The sequence below is a fragment of the Egretta garzetta genome, unplaced genomic scaffold, assembly GCF_000687185.1.
Source record: "Egretta garzetta isolate BGI_Z169 unplaced genomic scaffold, ASM68718v1 scaffold637, whole genome shotgun sequence".
NCBI lineage: Eukaryota > Metazoa > Chordata > Aves > Pelecaniformes > Ardeidae > Egretta > Egretta garzetta.
Window position 1 is genome coordinate 13393 of NW_009260358.1, and position 23055 is coordinate 36447.

At 41.6% G+C, this 23055-nt stretch overlaps 1 protein-coding gene across 1 annotated transcript in view; it reads left to right on the forward strand.

Annotated features, from left to right (window-relative positions):
- Positions 1-23055, forward strand: part of USP13 (ubiquitin specific peptidase 13) — a gene marked incomplete at its 5' end in the record, with an annotated part of 36942 nt that overhangs the window by 12145 nt on the left and 1742 nt on the right. The window contains 13 exons of the mRNA XM_009642972.2: positions 3285-3379; positions 5002-5189; positions 6872-6943; positions 7208-7301; positions 11875-12000; positions 13303-13456; positions 15189-15363; positions 17346-17434; positions 17812-17934; positions 19724-19750; positions 20503-20646; positions 21625-21791; positions 22304-22466. Coding sequence (XP_009641267.1) covers positions 3285-3379; positions 5002-5189; positions 6872-6943; positions 7208-7301; positions 11875-12000; positions 13303-13456; positions 15189-15363; positions 17346-17434; positions 17812-17934; positions 19724-19750; positions 20503-20646; positions 21625-21791; positions 22304-22466 — 1617 coding nt within the window. The remainder of the gene's footprint in view (positions 1-3284; positions 3380-5001; positions 5190-6871; positions 6944-7207; positions 7302-11874; positions 12001-13302; positions 13457-15188; positions 15364-17345; positions 17435-17811; positions 17935-19723; positions 19751-20502; positions 20647-21624; positions 21792-22303; positions 22467-23055) is intronic.

Consider the following 23055-nt stretch of genomic DNA (forward strand, 5'->3'; position numbering starts at 1 on the left):
TTCAGTAATTATTCTCTCTCTGGTCTATATTGCAGGGGTAATCATAACCCCTCAATAGGGCTGGATGACAGATGAGCTTCAGGAAGGAGGCTCCGTGGCTGATGGTGACGCAAAGTCTGTCTGGTTTCTGATTCCCTGTGCTGGAGGTGAAAAGGTGATGGTAGAGGAGCAATAAGCGTTAGTTCCTCTGCTGACATAACTTACTCCTTTTCCACACCAGTAAGAAGGCGCCAGTATTCCCCTTATACTTGCCCTACGTGTACACAGAGGGAGCAGAGGAGAGCTCCTTGTCTTTCCTTGAGAAACCTGTGCTGTGTACATTATGAAAGATTTCTGGGGCGTTAGCCCCATTTATAGCGTTCTCTCAACAAACGGATCTGGGATCAGGGCAGAAATTGAACCAAACTTCTGTCTTCCACTCTTGGACAGGATGCACGAGACAGTCAGAAAAGTCACTTGCTTCAACAGGTTGAGTACTGCTCGGCAGACCGTGCTGCCTGCTGCCTCCCTCGGCAAAGCTGTTGGATTTCCATTAGGAAAAATTTCATCCCCAAAAGGGCCGTCAGGCACTGGAAGGGGCTGCCCAGGGAAGGGGTCGAGTCCCCATCCCTGGGCGTATTTAAAAGCCGGGCAGATGAGGGGCTTAGGGCCAGGGTTTGGGGGTGGGATGACAGGGTTAGGGGAACAGTTGGGCTTGATGACCTTAAAGGGCTTTTCCAACCTAAACAAGTCTATGATTCTGTGATTTCATTTCAAGTCATTGTGAGGTTGTGTGTTTGAAACTGGTATGAGGAATGGAATGAGGGTTTGGCAGTGGGAAGCCCTATCTGACAGATACTCGAATGAGTTGTTTTGTGGATGCCAGTCTCAGCAATTGTCAGATACTTTTTTGGGGGATCCTGTGCAACTTCTTTCTTCAGGGACAGTGTTGCCATTGCCTGTTACCCTTTAAGCAGGAAGGAGTGATGTCTGTACAGCCAGAACACGTGTTAATCTTGAGCTGTTGAAGAAAAGGAAGTGCAGGTAGCATTGTTGTTGTTCTTTTCTTACCATAATATGAATAATAATGATTGTTCTCTCTTTAATAACACTCTGTGTTGTCTGTCTCCGATTTTTCTTTGGGTTTTTTCTCCCTTATATTCCTCCCTTCTTCCCCTTTCTCACTCTAACGATACCAGCTTTTTTGTGTCACATTTGCTGACTTGTCTACATTCCTTATCTACCGGAGTCCATATGACCGTACTACAGACGTGTGTTTGGGGCCTCTCCTCTTCTTTCTTTGATTTGCTGCTCTTTGATTTTTTTTTTCTTTTTTTTGAATAAGTGAATTCTGTCTCTCTCCCATGAATTTAAGTTGGCTACACAGCAGAAAGTACTAAAGTATATGACAGAAGAGCTGGGCTTGAGCAAAGATTACTGTCTCTTGTGTTCCATTTCTGCTGCTCTGGGTCAGTAGTCCCAGGTGGCTGCTCTCTCTTTAGCTGCCAGAGCAGAGGAAAAACAAAATCAAAGCTTCCACATTGGAAGTGGTCACCCAAGATCAGTTGATGTGTAATCTCACTCCATTAAGTCTTTGAACTTTACAGAATCTTTTGGCTGCGTTGTGACCTCACCAGAAGACTATGGGAATGTTTTCATCTCTTGTGTGTGGATGAACACTCGTGTCTTCTGGGCACGCTTGCTACCACACGCTGGAATTCCAGCAGATGGGCAGCTGCAGCCACACACATGCCAGAGAGGTCGTCAGGACCCATGTTAATAGAGGGTCTGATGGCTAATCAGCAGCTGGCAGCACACTTAAAAGCACAATTCCCTGGTTTGAAAGAGTGAATATTTTCCGTAGGGCTGGTAAACTTTAAAAGTTGCATTACGTCTTTGAGGTCTTAGCTAACCTTCAGCCTATTGTTTTGGTGTGGTTTTGGTACTAGCAGGCTTCAAGGAGGGTGCCTTTTTGTTGAAGTCTTGCATAGGTGATGGGCTGAGTCAGAGCCAGGGTCTGTAGTTGCCAGGAGAGGGCAGGGTAAGGACCCTTCAGAAGTGGTATTTGTGCTGTGAACAGCCTTCATCTGGGTTCCTGCTCTCTCCTGAGTTTTTTTTAATCTTTCTTCTGGCTAAGATTTCTCTGTCAGCCTAGGTCTGGTCATACGGGGCAAGGTGACTGTGAGAAGCGCTGCTGGCCGGAAGGAAACTTAGCTGAGAGAAGAGCAGGCAGGCTGGCAGAGGGATTCTGGTCTTTGGTGTGAGACCAAAGCAAGGAAGTAGTTGTTCACTACAGAAGAACAGGCCAGAGAGGAGAAAAGATGGAAAGCCTGTTCAAGCCTTACTAGTGCATGTCTTATCATACCCTTCCATGATGCCTGCAGCTTTATTGTTATTTGCTCAAGCAAGTGAAGCCTGCTCTGGACTCAGCTTTATTACAGGACTCGCTTGGTAAACACCAAAAGTGTGTTTTTTCTCTCTCAACCATTTTTTCCTTCTGTTGGATTTATTAAACTTGGTTTCATAATGAAGGTATCACCACATATTGCTTTCCTTCACAGTTTAAGCTTTGCCCTGCCAAAATGTTCATGGGCTTTTACTTCAGGCCATAAGGACCTGTCATAGAGCTGGAACTGAAATCTAGATCTCCCATGCAATAAAGCAAGACACCTCAGTCACAAAATTGGCCTTTCTTCCTAACCACAAGATTAATCTTCCAAGTCCAATCCAATGGTGTCCAATCCAATAAACACCTCTTTATTTCTAATAAATAATTTGTCGGATCTTCCCTATAGAAAAAGGGCATGAGTGGATTCCTTAAACAGTGCTAGAAGTTAGGATACCATTGGCAGTAGTCAGCTGGCCCTATGTACTCGCAGTTTTGATGTGTCTGCCTGTATCTGGTAGCTCCACAAAAATTCAGAATCTCTTGTTGCCATGTTCAGAATGTGGACTGGCCACATATCTGAGAATTTTGCATGCCCCATTCCTTGTTTTCCCTACCAATTCCTTATTCTGAGGAGCGAAAATGCTAAGATTGCTAGAAATATTCTGAAGTTTTAATACTGCGAGGGTATGTAATTTCTTTTGAGGAGAGTAGCTGAGGTAATTGTGTTGAGAAAATTAAGATATTTGCTGAACTATATGGATGTGTCTGCATTTTTGTGTTGATTGTAACTAAACGTAGAGAATGTGAATAAGGCATCTTGTATAGGCAGTCCTGTACTGAGAATGCAATGTTGGTAAACAAAGAGAAGGGGTAATATTTGGTGCTATAGCTTATCTGTTTCTCTCTGCTTTTGTAGATGTCTATTCCTTTGATGAAGAGGAGCCAGTTTTAGATCCGCATATAGCAAAGCATTTGGCACACTTTGGAATTGATATGCTGCAGATGCAAGTGGTAGGAAATCCGTCTTTTATTTAGTTCGTTGTTTCCTTGCTGCTTGTTTAGTTGGGGGTGGGAGGGAAACAGGAGAAGAATGATACTTATAGCTGATATTTGTGTGATTCCTTCAGACTTTTATGACAGTCTTTTGTTTTATAAAGTTCAGCCACCAGTTTATCTTTTATTTTCTGAGGTCCGAGATGAGTGAATCACTACTCTCAAACCTGAAAATTGCCTTCCGAAAGAGTTTCTTTGTAGTTTGTAGTTTACATGTTTCACTTCTCATGTATCATTTTCCTTCAAGATGAAAAAACTCATTCGATTAGAGAAGAATATCTAGAACGTTTAATTACAGTGAGTGAAGGAAAGCCTATTGCGTGTGTAAACAGATACTGATCTTAATAAAAAATAAGCTAAGCAATGGATAAGTAAAAAAAGGGGCTGAAAAGTTCTTTATGCAAAGTTATGAATTTCAGTTTAGGTCTTGTTAATTAATACATTATAAAATGAAAAAATACATTCAAGCCTAGAAAACAGCATGGTCTATGGTGTGGTACACTAAAAAGGGTCCTGTTCCTGAACTTGTTGCTGGTCTGTATTTGTAGAGAAGTCCTTTTAATAAGTTGTGTCTTAGTGGATGTTGATTCCAGTTCTGTTTAAATGATCTAAGAAGTCTGAATGGAATATGGTTACAAAGGCAGGTGTGTTTATTTTTATCTTTTCACTGAAGCACGTAGCCTAGTGTCACTACCTGAGAACCTGAGCAAGGAAACTTCTAAAAATGAACAAACCTGATCCTGGTTTAGTGTATTTCGTTGTCCAAGTGGAGAGAAAACTATTAGCAACTCTAAAAGGATAGAGAAGAGTTAAACTCCAGTTTCAAAAGCCCTCATGGTACCAATATTTTTGGTATACTAATTTCCTTACCAATATCATGAATAAAAGGTCTCTTACCCGCCGCCTTTGTGGGAAACCTGTTTTACTCAGCAACCTTGAAAACTTAGTCTCAGCTGTTGCAAAGGTTTCGCCTCAGGTCTTCAGACCAGTCTGCAAAATTCTTAGTGAAGTGGTGGAGTAGTGCTAGCAGTAAATGACACCGTAGTGACCTGTACCTACAAACTGTGAACGAGCTGTGTACCTACAAGCTGAAAGCTGAGCTGTAAAGGGGAGAAACTTCAGCATCGCAAACTCTGGCTTTTCCCATTTGAAAGGAAGAAGGAGTTCTTGGATCTGCAGCTTTTCATCTGGTTTGTTTGCTAGGACCAGCTTCTACAGCAGCAGCTGTTCCTGGCCATTACAGATGGAATATGAAACCTGAAAAAAATGCAGTGTTTTGACGCTGAGGCTTGAGGTCACAGCCCTGAGAGAAGTGAAGCTCCCAGCTTGGATTGAGGTCACAACTAGGAACACTCAAAGAGCCAGTGATCTGTGGTAAAGAGGTGTATTGGAAAAAAAGCTGCTAGCCTCCTCACCCTGATCTTCTCCCCTACATGCAGGATTGACCTCCCTTTGCCCATTGGTTTGGCTCTTCTTTTCTAGCATATAGATCACAAAGCTGGTGACAATGATAGCAGCAGCATAACTGCTGCAGAAGTTAAACAGATTAAAACAAAATAAGTAAATCTTGTTGCTTTCAGACAGAGAATGGGCTAAGAGATAATGATATCAAACCAAGAGTCTCCGAATGGGAAGTGATTCAGGAAGCTGGCGTGAAACTCAAGCCCATGTATGGCCCAGGATACACCGGCATGAAGAACCTGGGAAATAGCTGCTACCTCAGTGCTGTCATGCAAGCCATTTTCAGCATCCCAGAGTTCCAGCGAGCGTAAGTAGCTTCAAACTAGTTCTTGTCACTAGCTGTTGCATTCCCCAAGCTCTTGTTTTTCTAAGCAAAATGGTATTTTGATTTTTGTCTCACCTGCAGACAAGTATCTTTCAGTCAGTTCAGTGGCTGCTTAGAAGATTTAGTGATTGTATTGTTCTGTTCTGGAAAAGGTTGGAACACAAAACCCAATCTGCCTTTGAAATTAGAATTTACTCGCTTAGCTTCAGTGCTGGGCAATCATATGCCACCTTGTCAACTTGCTTGCTTTGTCTCTGCTTTCTCTATACATACGTACATATTTCTGTTTATCTTGAAATCACCAGTATCACATTAGGGTTTTTTGTACTGGCCCACACCTTCGTATAGCTGCAGGAATCATTCTGTTGCTCCAGTGTCATTTGTGCAAAAAAACTGTACTGGCACAAACATGTTCATATTGATCCATGCTAGTGAAAAGCAACGCACCTTTTGCATGTAGGTCTGGCTAAGAAGAGGGAAACTATCAGAGGCGTTTTTTAATTGAAATTCTAATAAAAAAAAAATCTCATTTCATGAAAAGGGTAGTGTGAGCATATTCTTCCACTAAATAATTGAGAGAGTGAAAGGACAAAAGCATTTTTGTTTGAGTCTGCCTGTCATCCATCGTATGCACAACAGAAGAATATGAAATATTCCCAGCTGATCAAAACTGAACATGTCCCTCCAAGGAGAGAAGCCTTTTTATAAAGGGCAGTCTATGGTTTGCAGAGGAATTCAGAGAGCTCTTTCATTCCACAGCAGTAGCAGTGTGTGTGCTGGCAGTGAGGCTTTTAGATTTTGGAAAGCCTCCTGGGTTTTCGCGTAGCAATTGACTTCTGGAGAAGAGGGGTAAAACCTGTGTTTGTTTACTTTGTTAGCCATATGGAGTACAGTCTGTAGATTCATTAAGTGCCAGTTTTTCTACCTGTATTTTTGAAAAATATCAAAATGGACTTTACTAAGGCAGGTTGTTTTCCACAGCATGGTCCTTGGAGTTACCTGGAGCACTTAGTACCAACAAAGTAGTGGAGATCTTTGATGAAAGAGGGACCAGACAGAAATCAGATGTGTTCTCTCAACCTGGCCATCCCTACATAGTCTGTTTTTTCTTGTGCTTAAGGGAAGCAATGCTCAGAGAGTGTGCTACTAAATGCTTCACTTTCCAACAAACTGGTTGGAACAATATATACCTCAGGGTTTGTTGTCAGGACTTAGCCTTTGTTTCTCTGAAGAAACTAAACAGAAACATTCTTTTTACATGTTATGGTCCCGATACAAAATCGGAATTTATTTGGCGATGTTGGTTAGAAGTGCATCGGTTCTCAACCCAGGTGTATGGTTTTGAGCAGCACTATCCTGCAGCTATTTTGAGATCAAGGAACAGAATCTAAATTCCGGATGAACAACAGCACCATATCCTTTACAGCTAGAAGCTTCTAAGCTAAATTTGAACATCCATTTCCTAATTTCTTTACTATTATTTTTCCATGACAGAAGCACTCACCAGGGATAGATTAAGCCATTGCTATGGTACAAAATTTGACTTGTTACCACAGAGGAAACCTGCTGATGTATCACTGCTGAGGGCTGAGGATCTGTTAGGATATCCCTGAGTAAATCTAGCTGCAATATTTGAATGGTTCTACTTTGTTCTTGCTGCCCAGGTATGTGGGGAACCTTCCACGAATATTTGACTACTCTCCTCTTGATCCAACGCAAGATTTCAACACTCAGATGTAAGTGATGCTTCTCAGTGGTTGGTTTACTTGGTCAAGTTAAATAGAATCTAAACAATTTAACGGCAGGGCAGAAAAACATCTCTGCATGGGCTTGAAATATGGCACAAGGTAGAATGGGAAGATTTGCCCGTTTAGTTGCAGGTAGTGATGTTTCATCGGGGGGTCAAAGACCATAAACTTCTTTGCTCAGAATAGAAATCTTCTCCTCTTTTCCGTTTTTCTCACATGTTTGTTTCCACCCCTCCGCTTTCTTCTCCACAGGGCTAAGCTGGGACACGGCCTCCTTTCAGGCCAGTACTCTAAGCCACCCATGAAATCTGAGCTTATTGAGCAGGTGATGAAAGAAGAACACAAGGTATTTGACTGAGTTTGTGCAGCCCTGGTAACTAGGTAAAAGTGATATCCTGAGAAAAGGGAACAGGTGCCGGGCATTGGAGAACACGTGTGGATCCAGCATGGGATGCTTAGCAAGGTGGAATGTGCAGGATTCTAGTCAGGAATATATTAGTCAGGGGCTATTTGTGCAAAGCGTTAAAGCAGCCGTTGGTTCTGCTAATAAAGTATCCTGCTGATGGGTGCAAAAGTTCACAGAACTTGCAACTTAACGTTCGTCTTCTCTGAGGAGCAAAAGAACCTCTTTAGAGAGTTCTGAGTATTTGGAAGTAAACTTCTAAACCCTCTTCAAATTTCAGAAAGAAGTATAAAGAGCTAGAGTTGTTTCCAGAAAGTGTCTGACAATATTTCACCTGATTGCAGGAGAAGCTGTCTAGGTAATGCAAGATTAAGTGGTGCTGGAGGCTTTCATGTAGATGAAGGAAGGGCCATGCACAGCCATGTCCACTGGGGCTTTATTCAAGTATTTCATGGTACAGAAATTATGTAGAAGCGTGTATGTGCCAGTAGGATCTATCCTGGAAACACAGTAGTATACGTGGGTTTGGATATAAATTGGAACTAATTGCCAGACAACCTGGGGAGAATAATGTGTATATATCCTGATTTATAATAATTTATAATAATTTACAATAGAAAAAACCTTGGAATCAGTTTTCTCAGAATAGGCGATTTCAGAACGAAGGTATATTGAGGGGCAAGTACTGTAGCTAACATGCTAGACAGAAAGGAGAGGGGAACAGGAGGATGAAATAACCTTTTTTCCCATGCTTATGTAGTACAGAATTTTATTTTGCTGTCATAGTGAGTGTAACCAGTGGGAGACTTTTATTTTTACTGTAATTTGCAGCAATTTTGCAGGAAAACAGATACTTAGCTCACAATACCTAGCTAGTATCTAGCTTTGAGAACTTGAGTATTGTTGGTTCTGTAATATTCACATTGCCTTTGTGTTGTTTGTCTGCAACATGAAAGTTGCTTGTTCCTCTTAGGCTGCAAAAATCATTGACATGTATTGGCATTTTAACATCCATAGACCTGCGACTTCATCTGTCTGTGCTTTTTCCTCACCCAGCAATGAATACATTCACCCTCGCAGCCATCAGAAAGCCTCCTCGTATTCTTTGTCCATCAGTCTTTTGGGCTTAGCAGTAAGGATGATTTTTGATGATCTATTTGTATGAACAAGGTTCATGGGCACTGCTTGATTCACTGGTTTATCTTCTTACCTCTTCTTGCTTGCTTTTGTGAAGACGAAAAGCTGTCAGTAGCTTAGTGATGAGATGGAAAAGTTCATTCTGGTTTTGTAAGTTGGTTTACATTTCCATCAGCCTTTGGAGAATGAGACTAGGTCAGATTTTGCCTCTCTGCTCAAACTCTGCTGCTTTTGGAATTGTCTTTGTTTTCCCTAGAGCCATCATATTAGCAGTTGTCTTAAGCAAAATGTTATTTATTGGGACAATGTAATCTACCCAAGCAAATAGTTATTTTAGGTCTGGTTTACTATTCAAACCATCTACCATGAAACAGCTGTTTAGAGTGATGCTGGGAAAACTGGACCTAGAATATATTTGTGTCCCTGCCAGCCTCTTTTATGTGACCCCAAGCAGCACATGGAGTCGAACCACAGGCTCCACAGATGGGATATTTAGCAATGAAAGGTCAACTAATAACCAATACTGAATTAGTACCTGTAGGAAAGAGCTGTCTTAATGGAGAAAGAATCTCTGACACCAAGTTGTAGTTTTCTACACAGTAGAAGTCATGCATGCTTCTGTCACAGAAGCACGGTGGTAGTTGCCATGGAAATAGATCTTTTCCTCTACCTTCACCTATCAGTTATTGATATAGGAGTTTCTCCTTCTGAAATCAGAATGCCAAGGAGATTTTGGATAAAGATAGAACATCTGGTACGGAGTAGCTTGCATGATCTGAAAGTCCTAAGTCTCCTAAGTAATTGCTTTGTACAGCAGCTATTCATGGTTTTGGAACAACAAGTGAATCCTGTTTGTTTCCTTTAAATAAGGTTTAAAACTTACCAACGCATCACTGTGACTAGGGAATAGTGGAATAGATTTCAACAGACTCCTCACATGAAATTAAGTATAGTGACTGCCCTGCTTTCTTAAAAGCATGCAGGATATGAATGAAGAATAATGTGCTGGAAGTTCAGGGACCTGAACCCTTTGAATAAGGCTACACCTCCATGTTTAACCCAGCAGCCACTACTAGCAATGAGATATTGAGAACTTTTCAATGACAGGCGGCATAAAACTCTGTCAGGTAGTAGCAGCCATCTACTGGCGTTTAACAATACTTGTTTTGTTCATAAGGTCAGTTTAATAAAGTTGTAGTTACGTGCATCAGATGACTTCCTTATCAAGCAATTCATAGCATGTATTAGGATTTGAAACAGCTTTTACTGCTTTTGTTCTTTGTTGTACTGAAGATTTATTTAGAAAAAAAATTCAAATATACTTTCTCTGTTCCCTCACTCTGGGCGTACAAATCTGTTTTCTTGATTTGGGGTTGCTTGCTTTGTTTGGTGTCTTCCCCCCGCTGATAATACTGGCATACATACTGACAATCTTTTGTCATCCAGAGAGCTGTACTGACATTTATAATAAATATATTTGCATAGGATTTTAGGCCTTCAGCATTTTCAAGTGCTTCTGCTTTGTGTCTATAAAATCAATTATCCATTTATTTTTATTCTTTTTTTTTTTTTTTTCCTCTCCTACATTCAAAGAAGTTCTCTAGCTTTCTGGGTCTTTGGAATTCATCCAAACTTTTTAGGAGTTGTTGCCTGTAAAAGCATTCATGTGAGATCTGCAGTGGTCCAGAACAGCCTATATTTAGCTAAACTGTTTTGCGACTGTTGATGGGGAAAGAATGCTAGGTATTCTATAAATATTCGTGGTACTGCGGAGCTAAAATTTTTCACCACAGGAGTTTAGTCTGGAAATGGCAGCAATTTTCTTGGACCAACTTAACATTAAAAACAGGCTGGAAGCCTAAGGGGTCATCAGCTAGGACTTGATTTTTTTGTTTAGAACTTTGCCATTTCTTCTGTTATTTTTCTTGTCCTTGAGGTGGGAAGGGTTTAGAGGGCAAGATCCGATCCTCTTCTATAGACTGTCACACATAGCATGTTCTTCTTCAACCTGCTCAAGTGACTGAATAAAAAGTGTATAGATGGAAACAAGGCTTAATTCCAAACTCATTGCCTTATACATCACGGCAAATGTGCCACCTTGCCATGTTCTTGCTTCTGACACATGAAGAAGCCTGGTATATAGTAATTTGAGATGGTTTATGCATTTCTCTCCCCAGTCGTAGCTTTGAAAGGCAGCTGAGGACACTGAAGTGATATATAACCCAAGATTCAGAAACCCCTAGAACATCTCTTTGTTCAAGCAATAGTGAAACTCTTGTCCCTTTACGAGAGCCTTTAAGAGCATCTTAGCCTAATGTGGTTGCTGGTGTCCTGCCAGAAATTGAAAAAGCAGTAAGATAGAGAGTCTGCTTCTGATTTCAGTGGGTCTAGGAATACCTTACCCTGGTGAAACCAAGAATAAAATTTGCTCTTTTAGTGTGTGTTTTATGTGCCTTCCATTTTATGCTGCTTTTTCTGGTTTTACATTGGTATTGTAGCGCAACTGTAGTAAAGAATGAGATTGGCTGAGTTTTTATCAGCCTCTGACATATCCTAAAGGCTACACTTCTGCTTGGATTGTCTTGAAAATTATTTGGTCTCATGGAGGATGAGGGCAAATCTGAGTAAAAGGTTCTGACCCTTTCAGAAGTGTTAAAAGAGATAATAGCTAGTGCTGTCTTGAGGATGCAACTTGGGGTGGTTAGGAAGGCTTCTTAAAGCGGTATAGAGGGTGAGAAAGTCAAAACTGGGACTGGGAAGCTAGAGATTTTCTGATTTGGGGTCATTTCCTACTAATGTAACTGAATGGCTAAAGGCAGTATGTTCTGGTCCTTCGCAATGACCAATGCCTGCAAATGGCAAATTCGTGTCTGTGCTTAACAACCCATCTGGGAGCGCGTGCCGCACACATTAGTTGTTCTCTGCTTGATTCTGCAGAGATCTCTGGAAAGGTTTTGTCCCGAGTAAAGCTGCTAGCTGATACACCAAAGTGCTTCAATGCCCACATAAGTTTTTAGGTGGAACAGGGGTCTGAAAGGAATGTCCAATGTTAGAAACCAGTGAAGGCTTTTAGCCTTTCTGTAAACTCCTAACCTTTAGCAACCCTTCAGTGATCTCTTTTAACTTGCAAATGCCGTAGAAAAACCAAATAGAGTGAATGCTGTAGGAATTGTGTCATAGAACATATTCCAAACCCCCCAAATCATGCTTCAGGGCCCCTTCCATTTTTATTAAAATGGAAAACCAGATGAAACTGAAACTATTGTTTCTCTAGTGGCAGAAATGGGCCATAGATAGATCTAGTGGGGTGACTGTGGGATATTTGCTCCAGGAATGAATAAAAATCCTTCTTTAAAAGGTTTCTCTTTCTTTTATTTAGCCTCAACAGAATGGAATATCTCCCCGAATGTTTAAGGCTTTTATAAGTAAAGGCCACCCAGAATTTTCCTCTAATAGACAACAAGACGCACAGGAATTTTTCCTACATCTTATAAATCTAGTAGAGGTGAGAAAATCTGAATTATTCCTCCTTTTCCCTGGTTATATTGAACAATGAGGGCAGAGCTGTTGAGCAGCTCATTTATTTGTTATACTGGTTTTAGCCTTGGCTATGTAGAAAATGGCACTCATTTAAATGTATTTTGGTTTAGAAACATTTGTTTCTTTAATTCTCCCTTCTCTTTACTTCAAACTCTTGCATGACCACACACAGGTGCTGCTGCTAACAACTGCAGGAGATACAGAGAGGTCAAGCATCGCTGTACAGGCTATAAGATTTATAAATACGTGTCCTTTTAAGTTGCTGTTCGTTTTATGATTACATGCTGTCCATTTGTTTACCATATTGAAGTCTGTCTTGGAATATTAATGAATTGGGTATTATGATTATTATTCCAAATTTATGTCAGTGTTGGGGGCAGACGAATCACCATGTCCAGCTCTTTTACAAATCCCAGCTGTACATCATGGAATCATTATGGGAGGAAGGACTCCCCTGCTGAAAGCAAAGTGAATATTTGTCAGTTGAATATTTCTGTATAAAATATTGGTTCCACTGAGCTCCAGCTCAATGCTCTGTGTAAAAGAATCAGCACTGTGACTTTTAATGCTGTCTTTCTAAAAAGGGAATTTACAAATATGTGCAGGTTTGATTTAAAAAATTTCTTTCTTGTCCATTCTTTCTCCCTCTTTTTCCCATTTCCCCCAAGAATCCAGGGTGTTTATTCATGTGTTACAGTCTAGATGAAGTTACTCACATTTGCATGCATAATGTTCCACATCCCAAAACGCACATACCAATTATAGGGTGGTAGAAGACATTTTTCTGGTTTTTTCCTGATAACAGGCATTAACATGAGCAATAAAGAGGAGGTATATTATTTGTATGATGCTTCCCATCTGGATAATGAGCTACAAGTTGCTTGTTCTGTTCTGGTGCAGATTTGGAGCGGTAGGAGCAATTCTATTTGAAAGGATGCTCCACGTTACTTGCCTGAGCTTTCTATCTTTATTGTAACCTGCCACCTTCCTACCTCCTGTTCACCTTGACTCAGTCAGATTCATTAGGTACACACCCTGCAAGTCACTGTGTGTAGAAAGACACTGCTGTGTATGCAGACATCGTGGCCATCAGTGGGATTCTCTGTGGGTGCAAGAGTTCTGCGTGCAATAAAATGCAAGCTGCGCTGTCGGATCTGGGTGCCAGATCGGTGTCTTTGTGCTTGCCATAAAACGACCAGCAGCCTTTGGGTTCTCTGGTCATTTTCATGATTGTCACTTAACTGATTGGATCTAATATTCCTTTCAGAGGAACCCTGTAGGTTCAGAAAACCCTAGTGATGTTTTCCGGTTCCTGGTGGAAGAACGCACGCAATGCTGCCAGTCCAGAAAGGTCCGCTACACAGAGAGGGTGGACTACATCATGCAGTTACCTGTTGCCATGGAGGCAGCGACCAACAAAGGTAAAGAGACTGGTCCATTGACTGATCTTCTTGGGGACCCTCCGCCCTGGGGGAAAGAAGTGCTCACCCCCACGTGGTCTCTTTCTATGGCCAGAGTGGTTTGAGGCCAGGTAGCAGATCAAACCCGTGAACTGATCAGGGGAAGGTTACTGGGTTTGGTTTCCTTTAAAGGAGATTTAAAACACACATTGGTTCGTGGCTTTCCCGCCCCTGCTTATATTTTTAGGGAAGAAGGATTCTACCTGAATACTCTTGGCAAGTTTTCAGACAGACTTCTTCTCAGACTGTGGGACCACCATTTAGTGTCACCACTCAGCAACATATCACCAAGAATGGTAGCAGTTTGTATGGTAAAGATGTCGGAGATTTCTGATTTAAAACCTTAATTTGGATTTCACCACTCCATTTGTAGTACAATTTATTTACCCTTGTTTTATGTGTGTGTGCGTGCGTGTCTGTGCCCAAAGTTCCCCATTGGGATTGGATTTCCTTTGTCCTGGACAGTGAAGCAGTATATAAAAACTTCTTAATCCTAGAAAAAGGAGCTGAACGTGCTAGTTAATGAATATCTTGTAAAAAGAAACACACACAAAAAAAATGCAACCAAAAACCGATACAAACAAATAGGCTTTGTGTTCATTAGGAGCAGATTATAAGATCCAATGTGATGATAGAGGATAGGAGTAGAAGATATACAATTAGACAGTTTGGATGTCCTGGGCTTTAGGAGAGGAGGAAAGGAGGATGAAGTGGTGGATGTTGATTTAATACACAGGAGTGGTGTTTTTCATGCCTGTGAGCTGCCTGAGAAAGCATACTTGTTTTTAAAGGAGAAAATGGCTGAGGCAGCTAGAAGACTTGGAAGCAGAAGGGAGGTGCTGACAAATCTTGGTTGCCCCTGCAATCAGTGGTGAAGAGTGTTGCAGACTAAGACAATAAATCTTTACTTGAAGTGGAAGGGAAGGGGACATCACAGGAACGCTAGAAGGGGGATGTGCCTCTGATTTCCTACATAATCTCAAAATCCAAAGTATTTTGAAGCCAGAAGGAACTATTCTGATTATTTGGTCAGATCCTTTGAAATAGCACAAGACACAGAATTCCACCTGCTGCTTTTCACCTAGCCCACAGCTCCTTGAACTGGACAATATATTTTAAAAAGACCATTTTGACTTGAAAATTTAAGTTTGGGAGAACTTTGCATTCTTTGCTCATCCGTTTCAGTGATGATTCTGTTGCTTATAAAAGAGCATGTTATTTCCAGGTAATGGTGTGGGAGGTATATTGGTTTATGAATTTACCATATGGCACTGCGCAACTTGCCAGTGTCAGGATCTTTCGAGACCATACATAACCCTGTCCTGTCTAGAATGTCAGATGACACAGATGGACAGCAATAATTTTCCAAGTAAGGTTGAGCTGATAAAGTGGGTATTTGGTGTTACTGTTAACACGGGATTCTGGCTGTCATGGCAAGGTTTTAACTGCCTGTTGCCTAGTATTTCCAGTTCTGTGTTTTTACCATGAATAGAGGCCTTGAAACGAGATGTGGTTGTAAGTGTAGCTCCTGATTCCCCCAGACAAAAAGATTTGATGTCTAGTTAGAGCCATGTGAAAGTTTAATTCATAAGTAGGTTTTTGCATTTCTAAAACCTGCAAAAATAAGACTGGTGAGAGACATTATAACCATGACAATGTTCATTGAGCTTTTAGTGTGATTTATATTTCTCAGATGAATTAATTGCCTATGAATTGAAGAGGCGAGAAGCAGAAGCTGCAAGGAGACCTCCACCTGAGCTCGTCCGTGCCAAGATCCCATTTAGCGCCTGTCTGCGGGCCTTTTCTGAACCTAACAATGTAGAGGATTTCTGGAGCAGTGCCCTTCAAGCAAAATCTGCAGGAGTTAAGTAAGTGTGTGTCTGGCTGCCTATCAAAAACCTATCTGGTTGCGTTCTGTACTTATCTGGCTGCCTGGACACGACGTAGAGAGAAATGGGCAAAGGCGTAGGGGCCTTTGGTGGTGTATTCGGGGGGGGGCAGATCAAGCCTGACGAGGGTTTTAATGACCGAGTGAGCAGGAAGTAAACTGTTCTCAACTGTCGAACTCCCCAGGGGTGATGGAAGGGCTTGAACTTTAAATGCTTGTAGCTTAATTGTCTGCCCACCTATTAAATCAGATCCTGTGTATCAACCAGTGATAGAGCTCTGCGTCGTGTGGTAGGAGATACAGTCTGGATCTCTGTGCTTAGGTTCTTGATGTCTTCGTTTGACTAAAAATGCTGCAGGGCATTGTGTGGCCACAAAACAGGGTGAAGCAAACAAAGGCTGTGTTTCTTGTGAGAAAGTTCTTGAGATGGATGGAAATCTTTGCATTTGTGAAGTGTTATGTCGAAAACTTTTTGGTTTTATTATGTTTTGTGTTATTTATTGTTTGTATGTGGATTTCAGCCCGTCACCTCTGCATGCTACAGTGTTTGGCTGCATCTTTTAAGTTTGCTGTCGCTTACATGGGTCTGTGGTACAAGATGGACATATAAAAGAAGGAACCCATCTTGTGTGTTTATAGTCAGGGAGAGAAAAGAACCAAGAACATCGTGGGCTTAAAAAAGCATTAAGAAGAAATAGGACAGCAGGTGGAGATCAGAGCAATTTTCAGGGGCAGTATTCCTTGCTGAGAACAGGAGTTAGTCTCTTACCTGGTTCCATTTTTAGGTTGGCAGCAAGGAGTGGTTGAAAATTGGGCTCTGCAACTGGTTTGCTGTGGCTAGGTACCTTCTATTTTTAGATCACTTACCATATCAGTGACTCATTGCTGTCTTAGCGTACAGTTTCTCTGACATTGCCTTGAAAATTGGGAGACAAGTGCACACGGTGGAGAAAAATGCAGCAGATCCAGGGTTAATTTGTAATTCAGCTGTTCTTCATCCCCTAGGTCTCTAGAAGCATTGAAAGATGAAGAATAATCTGCTATTTAAAATACAAAAGTTTTGTGCTGCAGATGATAAAGTTACTAAAATTGCAAGGTGGTGCTAACAAGAATTTAGAAAGTAGTTATTTATAGCATGGTAGGAAGGTCTTATATTTCTGATGCACTTACTGTATTTTACCCAGAGTTAGGTGAATGAGGAGAAAGGATGGTATGTGTGAATGGAAGGTAAAGGGAAGGATGCAGGAGATTAAATGAGGGGAAAATGAGAGCATGGAGAAGGAGAATGGCGGTACATACAATGTAACGTGTTCAAGATGAAACTTTCCCTTTTCACAAAGTGGGCAAATATCAGGGCTCCCCTTAAACTTGGAGTCATCCTCTATTTTGATAAATATAGTAGCTCAATAAGAACGTAATGTAGTGTTTTTTATATAGCACTTTCATGTGAAAACCTGCAAATGACAGCTTTTTTTATATTTGCCTAATTAAATGCTTTATAGGTGGGCTGATACCTCATGGACAATGCTACTGGTACTAGAAAGGGAATGAAAAAAAAATGCAGATTTAATTGTTACTCCATTCTGTCCAAGCTGTATTTTAAGGCCATGCCCTGAAGTTCTAGCTAATATGTCATTCAAAATTTATTTCCTGAATTTCAACTTCAGGACAGCTTGAGTAAGCAAGTTTAATATTACTTGTAGTTGTTTTCTATAATCTTCCCACAAGCTGAACTGTCTGCAAGGGTTTGGGCTGACATTCAGGATATGAATACATAGAAAGCTACTACCATGCTTCACTGTGCTTGAAAACTTTTGTGAAATTTATGTTTGCAAAATCCATCACTATTCATCTCACACAGGGCTAAAGTTATTCATCTCGGTGTGCACGAGCTACTGAAATCTGTGCTGCTTGTGATTTTGTTGCCTTGTTTCACCGAATTGTATTTCTTGTGCTTCTCAGGACTTCTCGCTTTGCTTCGTTTCCTGAGTACTTAGTGGTGCAGATAAAGAAATTCACCTTTGGCCTTGATTGGATACCCAAAAAGCTCGGTATGTGCCTTTTATATTTACCTTTTTCTCATTCTATCCAAGACTGTCTATAAGGTGTACATCCTTTGGTCTATGATGAGGACCTGGCTTGAGTCTTAGGTTTATACTGTGAAGATACTAATTGAATCTTCTTTTCTTTTATGACAAATTAAACCAGTCCATCGGGTCCGTGGAGTTAAAATACAGTTTCATGTAGTCTGACCTCCTAGTTAAATTGTGCTTTAGTGTTCTGGATGTCTCAGATAACTGTTTTCAGGAGGAGAATCTTGGCTGTGTTTGTAGCTTGAGTACCAGAGTCCCCTCTCTGAAGAGGTAGGTTACACTGTGGGATCATTTTGCTGGATTCATAAGCTTAGCCTGTTTCTCTGCTTTTGTAGATGTTTCTATAGACATGCCAGATTTCCTAGATATCAGCCACCTTCGAGCCAGGGGTCTCCAGCCAGGAGAAGAGGAACTTCCAGACATTGCTCCTCCCATTATCATTCCCGATGACCCAAAAGGTATTTACTGATGATTGATTCTCTCCTGTATTCCCCTTTCCCTCTAGCACGTACCGATTCTTCTTAATCTTCACCTTTTGGAGCTATGAACAAAAAACCAGCTCCGTGCTTCTGTAACTGAAGACTGTTACAACACCCCACAACCTTTTTATTTTTTTTTTCCCCCTCCCTACTAGACAACCCTAGTTCTTCCAGCTTTTCTGCTTCGATGTTTTCAGGATTTATGATTGATGCTGTTGCTCCGGATTCTCTCCAAATAATTCATATTTTAATGAAATTGCTGTGCCCAAAGATAGACATAACTGTTTTGTGAAATAATCTGTTTTACTTGCTTTACTGGCTATAGTCTCGTAGATACCCTGCTGTGTGGTGGTTGCCTCTTTTGCATTAGTGTAGTGCTGCTCGGTGGAGCAGGGTGTGCTGCAGTATGATCCCTTCATCTTTACCGGCAGAATTGTTCCATGTCTTCCATCTGCCTGGATGATTATCCTTACTTAAGGATGAAGTCCTTGTGCTCATCCTTATTGAAAATCGATTGGTATCTAGGACTTAAGTGGATAGAGAAGTGTGTGAAGACCTCTACATCTATGAAAATCAGCTACATGCAGAGACCATCTTCTGTCCATTCATTGACCTCCAGTGCACGTTCGTGACTCCCTTTCAGTAAAGTCACCGTGCACTTCCCAGGGCCTGGTGCAAAGGACTTGGTCTCAGACCCCTACACCGAGTCTCATGATAGGTGTCCGAAGTGGAGTCTAGCATCAATCCATTCATTTCTTGTATTTGCATAAGGGATGTTACTAAACTGCTGTTATCTTTTGAGCATTTCTGTACTAACTCTTGTCTAAAATCTGGTGATAAAGTAGTCTGGGTGATGCCGTAGCTAAATCAATCTCTCGGTTCTTGTCTACTCCCTTGTGTACAGTATATGGTCCGTTCTGGTCAGAAGGAATTTTAAAATCTGTCAGTTACTACGAATATTTGCTGCAGGATTTTAGTGTCACAGTTCTGAGCAGGTGGTCTTCTGTTCAGTCGCAGAGTTTACTCAGATAACTTAAAACACTTTGGTTCAAGGTGGAACAACCAACACACCGTGTCTGCAGAATTGATTCATTCACAGTACAACAATACTTAATACACAAAGGACTACAATTTAAGAAAAAAAGCTTTCCAGGCATAAATTAAGATTCAAAATCTTACTAATTTTTAAATTACAAGAATTGTTAGGTTGCAGTAGCCCCTAGGAGCTGTGCATGCGTGCATAGTCCGCTTCTCTGGACACAGTGGGCTGTACAGCCCTTAGAAAAGGCTCTGTCTCAAGGAGCTGATGTGTGTCGGAGCAAAGGCTATGGCAAAACTCAGTTCTCTAAAGGTGTTAATTTTGTCCCTTATCTGTAGGTTCCCTTAGCAAGACCTGTTCTTTTTTGTATCCTCTTGCTCAATGGACTGACCTAGTTTTAGTGTAGGTGCATGGGTGATGGTACGTTATTTATAACAAAATCGATTTTTGCTTAAGTTGGTTTAGGTCAGCCATCAGCTATATTTCCTACTGGTTTATAGCACCAGCGACACTTTGTTCTGAATTGAGTTAGGGAAATTACTGGGCAGAAACATCCCTGGTCTAATTAATTCATGGCAAAAACATCATGTAAGCTTGAACACGCTTTGCCTGTATGAGGCCAAATGTTTCTATGACTTTAAAAAAATAGAATTGTTTTTTCCAATACGAATGTACTTAGCCTTCACAGAAGTCGTCTTCCTTGTTTTCTTTTCCTCTCTCAATTTTCAGATCGTATGATGAACCATTTCGTGGAGGGTATGTATTTTGTGTTTCTGAAACTGGTATTGCAGCTGCTTAAAAAATTGTCATGCTTTTGCTCAGCTAATGGCTTCCCTGTCCTCACAGAGATGCATGAAGTACTGCCATGCATGCTTCTACACAACAGCTGACTTTGGTACTTGTTCAGCGTTTACTTGCACGTGTGCAGGACTCTTAAAGAGTCTGTAGTAGCATCAGCATAGCCAGAATATGAGGTGCTCCTCTTCTCTGCTGCTCATTGTCAGGATCTTGCAGTTCTGGGGGTCACAGCTGCTTGATCCTGGCTCCCTGGGCTCTGATCTCAGCTGAAGCTGTCAGGCCCTGTCATTCAGAGATGAAGTTCAGCTGGAGACTGCTAGAATCCCACAGCTGGTGTTTCTCTCACCTGCAAGGTCCTGCCTTTTAAGAGAGGTGATTGCTGTGGCTGCTACCTCTAGCTAAGCTCAGCACCTAACCTCTTCACGCCTTGAAATACAATGGTGAATTTCTTTAATAAATAAAGTCCTGTAGGAATTCATCACGGTTTAAGGATCTATGTAGATTACAGAGACAAAAGATTACCGGTAAGTCCATAACAAATGCTATAATGCTTTGTACAAGGCTGTTTTCTAATGGGTGTTGGTTTACTGCGGTACTAAAACAAATCTGAGAGATATGTATTGTAATACGTGGCACCACGAGTAACACTAAGAAATACTATGCAATGGATGTAATTAGACTTTTATATTTTAGAGGGTCCTTTCTTGTAGCTCTAGATATTGATGAGTCTTCAGTTATGCAACTGGCAGAGATGGGTTTTCCTTTGGAAGCATGTCGGAAAGCTGTGTACTATACAGGCAACCTGGGTGCTGAAGTCGCTTTCAACTGGATCATTGCACATATGGAAGAACCAGGTCAGTGACTGCAAGGTGTAAGATGGAAGGTTGTGTATTTTGGCAGACAGTAGAGATTTTATAATGTGTGACAGAGAAACAACGGCCCCCTTCCCCACCCCAGGAAACCTGGAGGTGTGAGTGAATTTTCCTAAGCTGCTCCTGGGATATGCAGATCTTGACCATTATGTGGCAACCTCGGCCTAGAAGACAACAAACCTAAGCTACACCAGAAGTACTCTCCTGTCCTCACTGATGGTGTGGGCCAGCTCTCTGTTTTCCACCCTTTGGCTAGGTCTGTGCTGCTAAGGGGGAAGCTGACTTGTGATCATGTGTAAGTACAAAGAATCCTGTGGTCCAGATGCTTTTCTTCCATATCAGCCTTCTCTAGCTCAGGCTAGAGCATTCATGCTGTACTTAGAAGTTGGGCTATCTACTGATGGACAGGGCTGCTAGATGTTCTCCACATTATGTGTTTTGTCCATGCAAAGTTTGGACCCGTGATTCAGCACGGAGTATACCTGAGCACTCCCTTGCCAGGAGACTCCAGATTTGGTTGAGTTCACACTTGACTGTGGGCTTTTGCGTTGCTTGTGTAAATGGGGAATGCGTTTCATTTGGGCTTACTGACGTATTTCAGCTATGGGATCAATTCGTTTTACATCTATACATATATCAGCTGCGTTGTCTTCTATTCTGGTGTCATCATTGCTTCCAAACCAATCTTTGCACTTTCCTGCGGTTGTTTCACTGTGATGTGCCAGGTTGTTCCAGCCTGCTCAGTATGAGCATGTCCACTAGATGTATTGTAATGTGCATGTTCATCTTGTGGTTTTTAAGGCTCTCCGCACATCTAAGTCCCAGCTGGGCCAGTGAAATGAACTTGCATTGATTTCAGGACTGCTTTTGAGGTCCTGTTTGTTGGTTATTTGTGTTTGTTGTTGACTTTCCAGTTCAGTGGAGCAAAAGAACAAACTGATGAATGCTTGTTTGTTCCAGACTTCGCTGAGCCACTGGCCCTACCTGCATTTGGAGAAGTTGCTTCCAGCGGAGCAGCTGCGTTTGGAGCTGTTGGGCTGGATAACCAACCTCCTGAAGAGATGGTTGCAATTATCATTTCTATGGGCTTCCAAAGGAATCTAGCAATTCAAGCACTGAAGGCAACAGTGAGTTCCATGAGTTATTGGTAGCACTTGGGTTTCATTTCATATTATGTGCTTTGTACATGTGCATGCTCAGATGCCTTTGAAACATGTACAAAAATCCAGCTAGGGGATGATGCACATAGAACTACTCTGGCAAAGCATGGGCTGCCTGACTTGTCTGGGTTAGAGTGGGGAAGATGGTTTGTGTGTTTCACTTGAATGGTAAAATGTGGAGGGAAGCGAGGAAAGCTTAGCTGCTTTTACCATCTGTTGAGAAACAACCTGGATGCCTAAAGACTATGCATCTTCAAGACGAGAACCTGGGGGGCACTGGGCATTAATTGTGGGAGGATTTCTTTTCTATCAGTCGAGCTTCTGCAGAGTACTTGCTGAATGCTATTTTCCATGGAGGTGGAGTATGTATCTTACAAGTGCTGTCCAACACGATCCTTACTCTGCCCAAAGACTGATGAGGAGTAGTGTGATGCTAGAGAAAGTATTAAAGGCTGTTCTTGTGCTTGCTTTACTCACAGAACAATAATTTGGAGCGTGCACTGGAATGGATCTTCAGCCACCCTGAACTTGAGGACGAAAGTGAGCCTGCTTTAGACATGATGAATATGGAGAACCATGCTAATGCCAATATCCTTGCAGAGACAGGGTCGGAGGGACCCAGGATCAAAGATGGGTCTGGAAGTAAGTTCTCCTTCAGCTTAGAACTGGCTACCATGTCGTTGCATCACACCCACACCATTCGCAGAGCTCCTTTCTGTATTGAATGCAGTTACTGTGGTTTTTTGGACATGATCCAGTCAGTTTACTTCCAATCGTGCTTCTGGGGCTGAGTCCAGCTCTGTGGGGCTGTTTAATTCTTCAGAGGCTGAGCATCCTAAAGAGAACACTGCTGTTACAGACCACCTGAGTTTCTGTCCTCCTGTGGTCTGATGGCAGATTCGATAATTCCTTCAACCAAGTTCCTTACTCTAAAAATGGCAGGAATAGTTGGTGTCCTGCATGTACTGCTTTGCTATTTTCTTTTGGATTTTTCTTTGGGATCCTCAGTCATATTACCGCTAAATGAACCACAAGATGGGGCTAACGTACAGCAGTCAAAGTTGTGAAGTAGGCAAAGAACCTATTGTAAAAGCACTAGAGTACAGAAGCTCAGCTGTGGTTTTAACATAAGGATATCACAACGTTTACTGAAGGGTCTTTAGTGACCGATTCTAAAAACTGTGGTATGTTCTAAACTTGCACCTCTGATCTTGACTGTAGTGGTCTTATA